Below are 11390 nucleotides of genomic sequence, written 5' to 3' on the forward strand. Positions count from 1 at the left end.
GACCGTAGTGGTGGAATTGGTCGTCGCGGCTGTTGGTAAAGTAGGGCGAGGCAGTGGGCGAGCAAAAGTACGAGCATCAGTTTGGGAGTCCAAATATTTGCTCTCAAACACTCGAGACAAAGCAAAAGTCTCATCTAATGTGGGCGGTCGATTCAATTGGAGATCACGGCGAATCGACGGCTTGAGTCCTGAAATATAAAATGAAATAAGTAGGGGTTCCGAGATACCCTTAGTGTGACCCATCAAGGACCCAAAGGTTGATTGGTAATCTGCTACAGAGCCTTGTTGCGAGAGCTTAGCCAACGTACCCTCGGGATCGTCAAACTGTGAATCACCAAAACGAGATTTGACACAGTTCAAGAAATCTGACCAAGAAGAGAGCATGTGTTGAGATTTCAGCCATTGAAACCAAGTAGAAGCCTTGCCATCAAGATGAAAAGAGACAATTTGAAGGCGTTGAGCGTCGAGAGTGTTATGGTAGCCAAAATATTCGTCGATCTTAAAGATCCAAGAGTATGGATCAGTGCCATCAAAGCGGGGAACGTCAAGGCGAACAAAAAGAGGGCGGCCATGTGGAAAAGTATTGGAGGCATCATCGATGGACGATGACGAGTGGGTGTTCTTGAGTATCACCATGAATTCATCCAATAGCTTCTGAAAATCCGCCTGAGATTGGCGAAGTTGAGTATCCACTTGAGCGCTGAGAGTGCGGATTTGTGCCTGCAAATCCTTTGTTACGGAATCTATCGAAAAAGTCAATGAAAGCACCAATTAATACGAGATGTGTTAATAATCACGCTAAAGAGAACGTGAAACTCATGCAAATTCTCACGATCACGTAAGAACAGCCGTCTCTATGAGAAAATTATTTCAAGCATACCCTAGAACAATAGATCCTAGCCTTATATAGGAAAGGTAAACAACTAAGGAGGCCCTATGCTAATGGGCCTTAACCATAATCTAATTAAAAGACATAAAATAAAGAATACTAATTGGTGAAACGATTAGGCCTTCTAATCTCTCTGCGTTGACGTCTCTCAGCCAAACTTGGCTCCACTTCATCACCGTACCCTTCTCAACTTCTTCTTCGATATAGTTCTCAGCTTCCTCTTCGACATCGTTCAAGGTAGCTGCAGCAGATTTTGTGCTCGTATCACTCGAGCTCCCCCCCCACCATTGTGATGAATCTCACCCTAGAAATATCTCAAATGAATCTCATCCATTGTTCCATAAAACATTTCTTCTCTTTGTGAATTATAAAAGAAAACCCGTATTAGGAATCATAAATAAACACATGCACTCTACATACATGACGTCGTTATCACTCTAGCTGTAGGTTGTTAGAGCTACGCTGAGCTGGCCTTCACGCCGTTAGTATGCTCACGCTTTGAGCATTTTCTCTTTGCTTATAAATGTAACTCTTTTCTCTTCTGCATGTAAGCTTTCTATTCAATTAATCAAATATGTCTTTACTCTCTTTTCTATTATGGTATCCAGAGCTATAAACTTCCGCTGAAATTCTCTCTTTTCTTCAATGGCACCTCACACTCCCACTACCTCCAAAAATCCAACAAATCAACCACCTCCTTATGAAGATCAGTCTAGTCCCTATTTCCTTCCAAATAGCGACAATCCCGGCGTTCAACTCGTTACTCAACAGTTGAATGGATCCAATTATGCCAACTGGAATCGGTCAATGACCACTGCTCTCATCGCGAAGAACAAACTTGCCTTCATCGATGGCTCAATTCCACGTCCTCACCACACTGATTTGCTGTTCACTCAATGGATGCGATGCAACAGCATGGTGGTATCGTGGCTTCGAAATTCTGTTATTCCAGAAATTAGCTCTAGCATCATGTATATTGATGATGCTTCTCACATTTGGAATGATTTGAAGGATCGTTTCTCCCAAGGAAATTTGGCCAGAATTTGTCAGCTCAAGCAACAATTATTCACTTTGAAGCAGGGATCTGATGATATTGGGGCATATTTCACTAAGCTTCGAGTTCTCTGGGATGAATACAGAGACTATCAGCCCGTGCGCTGGTGTATTTGTGATAACTGTCGTTGCAATAGCTCACGAAAATGGAATGAATTCCAAATGCAGGAGTGTTCCATGCAGTTTCTCATAGGGCTTAATTCCTCCTATTCTCAGATCAGATCTCAGATCATATCCACTTCTCCTTTTCCCCCTTTATCTAAGATTTTTGCGTTGGTATTGCAAGAGGAAAGACAACGATCTATTGAGTTTAATCCATCTCCTCTAACTCACAGCAATGGAGATATTTCTGGTTCCATGATTAATGTTGCAGGCTATGCTCGAGGTAAACCGGGAAAAGGCAAGCTGCTATGCACAAAGTGTGGAAGAACTAACCACACAGTGGATAGATGCTTTGAGATTATTGGTTATCCTCCGGGTTATGGTCGAGGTAAAGGAACGTCTCAAGGTTTTTCCTCTGAATCCAATGCTAGATCTGTGAATCAAACAAGTGCAGGTGACAGTGTAAATGTCTCAAATGGCACTAGTGCTCTTTCTCCCACCGATATGGCTCAATTGATTACATATCTGCAGAGTCAAATGCAGGCTTCTTCTATTTCACCATCTGTTCCTTCTTATGGTCAAAATACAGGAGATATCTCTGCTGCTGCTGCTGCACAGACCTCTCCACCATTCAGTGGTACAATCTCCATTGAGCCTCTCATTTGTTCTTCTTTTAATTCTTCTTTTTGGTTGCTTGATACTGGAGCTACTCATCATGTCTGCAACACTGCTTCTATTCTTAGTTCCTCTGTAGAATCTCAAAACACACATGTTAATCTTCCTAATGGTAGTAATGCTAAGGTTACATGTGTTGGTACTATCACCCTTACTCCCACACTTACATTAACATCTGTCTTATGTGTTCCTAGCTTTTCTTATAATCTTCTTTCTGTTAGTGCTCTCACAGCCAACTCCAAATGTTCTGTAATCTTTACACATGATGCCTTTACTATTCAGGGAGCTTCTCCGGGGACTGTGATTGGGAAGGGTAGCCGAATTGGAAACCTCTACGTTTTAGAAGCCTCTTCAGCTGTCTCAACCAACACCTCTCCCGCCAACAATCTACCAGCTATGTCAGCGGTTGTTTCTGCCGATTTGTGGCATAATAGACTAGGACATCTTTCCTCAAATAAGCTTCAACTGCTAGCTAAAACTTTATCTCTTTCAAATTGTAAGCAATCACTCTATGGTATCTGCCCATTGGCTAAACAAAGGAAGTTATCATTTCCTGTTTCTGAACATGTGTCTGTTGATATTTTTGATCTTATTCATTGTGATATCTGGGGTCCCTATCAAACACCTACTGTTCAGGGTTACTCTTATTTCCTCACCATTGTTGATGATCACTCTAGGTTTGTGTGGACTTTTCTAATGAAGCATAAGTCTGATACTAGAGCTGTACTCACCCAATTTTTCAGTACTGTTCATACACAATTTGGGAAAATGATTAAAATTCTTAGGTGTGATAATGGACCAGAATTTAGTTTGGGGGAATTATACACTAAGTATGGCACCCTAGTACATCATTCATGCGTATCTACACCTCAGCAGAATGCTCGGGTAGAAAGGAAACACCAACACCTATTAAATGTGGCTAGAAGTCTTTTGTTTCAGTCACACCTTCCTATATCCTATTGGGGGGAATGCATACACACAGCTTCATACCTCATCAATAGAACTCCTTCTTCCGTCTTGCCGCATCAAAGTACACCCTTTGAAATACTATTCAAACGACCTCCCACTTATTCTCATCTAAAGGTGTTTGGATGTTTGTGTTTTGTCTCTACTTTAGATAGAAACAGGACAAAGTTTTCCCCTCGAGCTAGCCGGTGTGTGTTCTTGGGATATCCCTCTGGGTACAAGGGATATAAAGTACTCGATCTCAATACTCATCACATTAGTGTTAGCAGGGATGTAGTGTTCCATGAATCTATTTTCCCTTTTTCACATCTACCACCTTCTCAATTCCCTGATCCACAATTTACATTTCCTCTCCATCAATCTATTCCTCCTGATACTTCTGTTAGTCCATCTCTCCCTGAATCTAATGATCTCCCTGAATCTGCACCTCTTGATAGTGCTTCTCCCACTCTTGATACTACATCATCTTTAGACACTGCACCACCTCCCGTAACTCGAGCAGGAAGAGTAGTCAAACCTCCTGCACATCTCACAGACTATGTCTGCAATCTTGTTACATCCTCTCCTTATCCACTTCATGATTATATCTCCTATTCCAAATTATCATCTGCCTACTATAGACTTGTCTGCTCCATCTCATCTATTCCAGAACCCTCTTCTTACCATCAAGCCTCATTGTATGCTGAATGGAGGAAGGCCATGCACGCGGAGCTAGAAGCTCTTGTTAATAACCATACTTGGATCATTACATTGTTGCCTGCTGATAAAATTGCAATTGGCTGCAAATGGGTGTTCCGCACTAAGTTTTTTGCCGATGGTTCTTTAGATCGCTATAAGGCACGACTTGTAGCAAAGGGATATACCCAACAAGCCGGAGTTGACTTTCTTGATACTTTTTCACCAGTTGCTAAACTTGCTACTGTGAAAGTAATGCTTTCTCTTGCAGCTGTCCATGGATGGTCTCTTACACACTTGGATATTAATAATGCTTTTCTCTATGGTGAACTTGATGAGGATATTTATATGGACCTCCCTCCCGGCTTGCTTGATGAGCGGGGGCAGCCATATCCTCCTGGTTCAGTATGCAAACTGAAGAAGTCTTTATATGGTCTCAAGCAAGCCTCATGTTGGGAAATCAGTTCCCCATCCAAACTTGGTAGAAGCAAGAAATAAGAATAAAAATAGACACAATTTAACAACACAAGAATTTAACGTGGAAACTCCAAATCCGGAGAAAAAACCACGACCCACTGAAAAATTACTATATGATAAATTTCTACAATCACACAGTATTTCTCACCCTCTCGACTCACAACCACTACACTCTTACAAGCCTTTGAAAACCTCTCACCCCTCTAAAACAAAGAGCAAGGAATTTCAAACTAGAAGTAATCACAAGACTAAAGGTAGTGATTGGTGCAATTGTATCAAAGACCTTGGAACTCCTTAAATAGCCTAAGGGTCTCCACCTACTTTGATAGCTCAACCAATGTGGGACAAAAATCCCCACTTTCATTTTTAACACAATTCCAACAATCTCCACCTTGTTAAAAATGAAAGAAAAAACGCCATTGTCTTCACTGACAATTATGATTCTTATCACAAAGAACCATCATCCTCAAAAGAGAATAAACCTACTCCACCAAATGAGTAGAACACTTAGAATAAACCATTCTAAGAATTTTACTTCGGCACATGTCGAAAAAACCTTGCTGAATTTTTTTTTTGGTGCAACCTTCTAGCTTTTGGCCCTCCTAGAAGTCATCAGCCATCGACATACTTTTCACCACACACCTGCATCCATGCCAAAAAACCATGCACATGTGGTCCAACTAACATCGTCACATCCTCTATCATGGCCATTGGACATGCCATAAGGATATTCATGTCCTCAAAGGACATCATCAAACACGATGTTAGCTGTTTGTTCGGAGCTTTCTGCCGAATCCGCTCCACCTTGACGAGCTCCACCTGGACAGTTTCGCTTCGTATGGCCGGGTTTTCCGCACCTCCAACAAACAACGCCCTTGGAGTCTTTCTTCCTCCCTCTGCTAAAGGCCACCATTGCTGAATTTTCCGATGAAGGACGTCCTTCACTCATCAGCCTTCTTTCTTCCAAAAGAAGTTTGCCCGTGACTTCAGCAAAGACCAGAGTTTCCTTCCCATAAACTAATATTGGCTTCATGTGTTCATAGGAACGTGGAAGAGACAAGATGAGTCTCAACGCCTTATCCTCATCTTCAATTTTCGCTCCAATACTCTCCAGTTCAGAGATAATGCCATTGAGAATACTCAAGTGATCTGAAATCTTCACACCTTCATCCATCCGTAAGGTATGAAATTGTTCCTTCAAATACAACCGATTCGAGATGCCTTTTGCTTGGTACAGAGCTTCCAGCTTTTCCCAAAGCTCCTTCGCACTCGAAATCCCATGTACATTTGCAAGTACATTCTTGGCCAAGCAGAGACGAATTGTGCTTGCCGCCTTCAGATCCAGATCCTCCCAATCTTCATCACTCATACCGGACTTGTTGTTTGTGTCATCATCTGCACCGGGCTTTTTGACTGCACTCGGACTTCCTTTCAGGGCCTTGTGTAACCCAGATTGTATCAGCACATCCTTGACTTGCACTTGCCACAAGCCAAAATTTATTATTCCATCGAATTTCTCCACGTCGAACTTCATTTGGACTTGAAGTTGACTTGACGTACCGCTTCTCCACCAAAATGAACAGCCGTCTCGCAAGAGACACCCCGCCCGGATCTTTCTCAAGAAATCCTTTCTGATGTGGAAGATCAGACAATGCTGCAACCACAGAGCATACTTGGAATATCAAGAGACCTCAGCCAGGCTCTGATACCAATTGTTGGGAAATCAGTTCCCCATCCAAACTTGGTAGAAGCAAGAAATAAGAATAAAAATAGACACAATTTAACAACACAAGAATTTAACGTGGAAACTCCAAATCCGGAGAAAAAACCACGACCCACTGAAAAATTACTATATGATAAATTTCTACAATCACACAGTATTTCTCACCCTCTCGACTCACAACCACTACACTCTTACAAGCCTTTGAAAACCTCTCACCCCTCTAAAACAAAGAGCAAGGAATTTCAAACTAGAAGTAATCACAAGACTAAAGGTAGTGATTGGTGCAATTGTATCAAAGACCTTGGAACTCCTTAAATAGCCTAAGGGTCTCCACCTACTTTGATAGCTCAACCAATGTGGGACAAAAATCCCCACTTTCATTTTTAACACAATTCCAACACCTCACGGCAATGGTATCTGAAATTCTCAGAGGTTTTGAGTAAGTTTGGTTTGACTCAGTCCGCTTGCGATCATTCTTTTTTCTTCATGCAAGATAAAGGCAAGTTTCTTGGATTGGTTGTTTATGTTGATGATATATTGCTTGCTAGCAATGATGACAATTTGGTGGATTCTTTTAAGGCTTTCTTGAGCAACAATTTTAAGTTCAAAGACTTGGGAAGACCTTCTTACTTTCTGGGTTTGGAGATTGCTCGCAACACCAAAGGTATCTACCTATGTCAACGCAAATATGTTTTAGATTTACTTAAAGATGCAGGGCTTTTGAACTGTAGACCAGCTTCTACCCCTATGGAATCTGGCAAGCACTTGGACTTAGAGGAAGGTCCTAGCTTAACTGATTTTACTCCGTATAGGCGACTCGTGGGCAGGCTATTATACCTCTGTTTGACACGCCCAGACATCACTTTTGCGGTCCATAATCTCAGTCAGTTCCTTTCCAAACCATGTGAAGGTCATATGGCAGCAGCTGAAAGGATTTTGAGGTATCTAAAAGGAACAATCGGGCATGGACTGTTCTTCGACAAGAACTCCACCATGGACTTATCTTCCTTTTCTGATGCTGATTGGGCATCTTGCCCCGCAACTCGCCGTTCCGTCACCGGTTTTGCTATCTTTCTTGGATCGTCTTTAATTTCATGGAAATCTAAAAAGCAGTCTACTATCTCTAGATCTTCAGCTGAGGCTGAATATCGGGCAATGGCACAAACTAGCTGTGAGGTAACTTGGGTTCGTAATCTCTTGCTGGAATTTGGGATTCGACAGTCACGTGCCACACCTCTGTACTGTGATAATAAAGCAGCAGTCTACATTTGCAACAATCCCGTCTTCCACGAGCGAACTAAGCACATCGAGATTGACTGTCACACTGTGCGGAACAAGTACTTGGCCGGCGAACTTAAGCCATTACATATCAAGAACGATCTACAACTCGCCGATGTTCTCACCAAAGCTTTGCCTGCTCCTGCTTTGCGTAACATCATGATCAAGATGGGATTTACCAGTATTTACCTTCCATCTTGAGGGGGCATATTAGGAATCATAAATAAACACATGCACTCTACATACATGACGTCGTTATCACTCTAGCTGTAGGTTGTTAGAGCTACGCTGAGCTGGCCTTCACGCCGTTAGTATGCTCACGCTTTGAGCATTTTCTCTTTGCTTATAAATGTAACTCTTTTCTCTTCTGCATGTAAGCTTTCTATTCAATTAATCAAATATGTCTTTACTCTCTTTTCTATTAACCCGCTTGCTTTAAACCATAAAAACACCTATGTTTGTGTTGCTTTCGAAGAAGAACGTAATGGACCCAACTTCCAAGGAGAGAATGATTTTTTGGGGAACAAGTGTAAGAGAATGTTGGTTTGATATACATGATGAACTTTAGAGATAATCTGTTTCGGCAAGAAATCTCTTGGCTATTCTTACTGATCGCCTTATTGATTCTTTTAATACATACGGTCTCGCGAAGGCAAGTGCCATTGGGATAAGTTTCCTTGATGATATTTGAACTTGAAGGTCCTCATTTCCCAGACTCTCTTGTTCTTCCTTTATTTTCATCGCCGAAATGTCAGCAGACTCACTGCATCCAACCACACTGATGATTTCAAGCGTCGGAATTTCTCCAATATCCAAAGGGATCTCTTCCAAGTGCTTCAATCCCTCAAGACTAAGCTTCTTCAAAACTGGGAAATGGGAGCTCTCTGCATCCCAACATCTCAGATCACAATCCATAATGCTCAAGAATCTAAGGCGGAGAAACTCCCCGTCAACCGGACTCCACTTCTGTCCCTTGACGGAATCATCTAGCTTGAGAACTTCTAATTGGGGCAAAGAACCGATGATTGTTAGATCATTCCAGTCAAGACTGCAGTTTGTGAGTGACAGCTTCTTCAGAGATACCGGAAATGCAAACTTGAGCTGATCTGCATTGCATGAGTTAGGAAAGGTGGAAACTACTAGCTTTAGTGATTGAAGTTTATGTAGGCTGCCAAGATTGTGGAGATGGTCTAACAAGAAATAATCATATCCCTCCAACTCATCTTCGTAGATTAGATGCAATTTGTTGGTGTTGGGAATTCTCTTACACACCTCCTCACTCAACCTCAAATTTACTGCTTTTGTCAATGTCTGTAAGTTTCCCATGACAACACAGTCATTTGCAGAAGGAGGAGGATGGGGAAGATAAATCCCCATCCATTTGCACTCCACATGCCTAAGTAGTGACAAGCTCCAAATTTCAATTGGTGCAACGACAAGTCTCGCATCAGTAGTCAGTGTTTGCAAGTTCCAAATGAAGGATATTGAAGAAGGAAGGCACCGCAGGTTCAAGTTCTGCATTACATCTTCCGTGGAACAGTCGCTAATCACAGTCAAAACCCGCAACAACTTAAACACAACCGGCAGCTTCGACCCTCTGCATACCAGAGAACGCAGAAGCTGCGCTGACTTCAGAGCATCAGACATCTCATCAACATCTTCACTCTTGATGAAGTCATGACATATGAAGCGACGCTCCTTACTCATGTTGTCGAGTGCCCTCTTGGCATAGAAGAACTTGTCTTTCTCAGACACTTTCAAGCACAGATCTCTTATCAGATCGTGAAGTCGACAAGACCTAATCTTCCCATTATATCGATATCTGCCAACAAGAACAAGATTCCTGTCAACTAAGTCATTCAAGTACCCCTCGGCAATCTCTTCTAACATTTGGGCTTTCTTCGGTTTGATAAATCCTTCAGCAACCCAAAGTTTGATGATTTGTGATGCACGGATCTCACTGTCTTCCCGGAAAATCCCCATATAAAGAAAACATGGTTTCAGATGAGGGGGCAAGTGATTATAGCTTAAAGATAACACATCTAAGATCTCTTGCTTCTCCATTGAATTGGGGATTGATTTTATATTCTCGGCAACATCCTCCCAGAATCCTACAGTCCTAGGCCATTTGAGAAGAAACCCTCCAATCACAACAATTGACAAGGGTAGTCCTCTGCACAATCTAACAATCTCATTTCCCACACTTTCTAGTTGAGGATAAGGGCAATGTTCTTGCTGGAAAGCGTTTCTGCAAAACAACACCCAACTTAGATCCTTTTTTAAAGGTTTCATGGTGATGCAAGAAGTAGAGCCACAATCACTAGCCACATCCGACAACCTAGTAGTTAAAACGATCCGACTTCCATTCCCATTATCGGGAAAGTAACGCCTCACCTCATCCCAAGCTTCGACACTCCATATGTCATCTAATACAATCAGATATCGTCTACCACATAAAGTCTGATGCAACTTTAGCCCTAAATCATTTCCACTTCCACTTTGGCCTATGCTAGAGAGAAGTTTTGAAAAGATTTCGTGTGCACTGTATTGTTGAGATACAGTAGCCCAAGCACGAATATCAAAGTGTCCCTTGATGAGTGGATTTTCATAAACATTTAGGGCAAGCGTGGTCTTACCCGTGCCGCCCATCCCCACAATCGAGATGATGTGCTGCTTGGATTGATGTATGGTGAGCTTGTCCATGATGTGGATCACGTCGTCTTCGAGTCCCACAGCAGAAGCCTTTCCGGTGGTGGTGGTGAGAGGTTGTTTCTCCTCCACAACATCCATGTCACCATGTGCAGCTTGCTCCTCTCTCACTCGCCATTTCTCCTTGAGCTCAGCACCCTTTCTCATGATACCATCCATTTCTTCAATTATTTGTTGCAGTTCCAACAACGAGCATCCATGACTGGGTCGATTTCTCCGTTGCCAGCACCGCAGCATGAAATTGATCGATGCTGGTTTCTGTCCAGCTTGCTCCTCTCTCACTCGCAATCCCTTTCTCATGATATCATCCATAATTATTTGTTGCAGTTCCAACAACGAGCATTCATGACTGGATCCAGCATGAATTTGATCGACAATGTGTGATTCAATCACATCTTCAGCTGCGTGAGCTGCAGATGCGATTTGACTCTCCAGATCTGCTGCTTCTTTGCTACCTCCATCCATATTAGTGTTGGTTATCAAGTCGAGCAAGGCATCAGCCTTTTCCCCAATTGATTCAATCTGTTTCTTGTCGAATACAATTGAAAGGCGAGGATGGCTCATCATCTGCTCAATGTTGTTCATCACAGAAACCACAGCTGCATAAGCTGCCATCTCAAATCAAAGCAGCAGACTGTAATTGAACCGATCGATTTTTGTTGAAATTTGACGAATCTGAACGATGATTGACGTAATCTGCTAAGAAAAATAAGTAATCAAGTCGTTTTATTTTCCTTTTCGCTGTGATCCACAGCCTCATTATTAAAGTTCTTTTAGCACTATCTAAAGTATGGGCTCATTTCTTTGGCCTCATTTCTTTTCGTCACGTTGATTAAGAAATTA

At 42.2% G+C, this 11390-nt stretch overlaps 2 protein-coding genes across 2 annotated transcripts; one reads left to right on the top strand and one right to left on the bottom strand.

Moving 5' to 3' along the window:
* The first annotated feature begins 7046 nt into the window (after window positions 1–7046).
* Window positions 7047–8039, top strand: LOC130998741 (uncharacterized mitochondrial protein AtMg00810-like). The gene has a single exon (XM_057924150.1). It carries the CDS (start codon window positions 7047–7049, stop codon window positions 8037–8039), a length of 993 nt encoding a protein of 330 aa, XP_057780133.1.
* A 363-nt stretch (window positions 8040–8402) lies between these two features.
* LOC130998743 (putative late blight resistance protein homolog R1A-4) lies at window positions 8403–11162 on the bottom strand. Its single transcript, XM_057924151.1, has one exon. It carries the CDS (start codon window positions 11160–11162, stop codon window positions 8403–8405), a length of 2760 nt encoding a protein of 919 aa, XP_057780134.1.
* Between the last annotated feature and the right edge of the window lie 228 nt (window positions 11163–11390).

The sequence above is a fragment of the Salvia miltiorrhiza genome, chromosome 8 (genome assembly GCF_028751815.1).
Source record: "Salvia miltiorrhiza cultivar Shanhuang (shh) chromosome 8, IMPLAD_Smil_shh, whole genome shotgun sequence".
NCBI lineage: Eukaryota > Viridiplantae > Streptophyta > Magnoliopsida > Lamiales > Lamiaceae > Salvia > Salvia miltiorrhiza.

Coding starts and splice junctions, on each gene's coding strand:
- LOC130998741 (XM_057924150.1), top strand. CDS start 7,047: ATGCAAGATAAAGGCAAGTTTCTTGGATTGGTTGTTTATGTTGATGAT.
- LOC130998743 (XM_057924151.1), bottom strand. CDS start 11,162: ATGGCAGCTTATGCAGCTGTGGTTTCTGTGATGAACAACATTGAGCAG.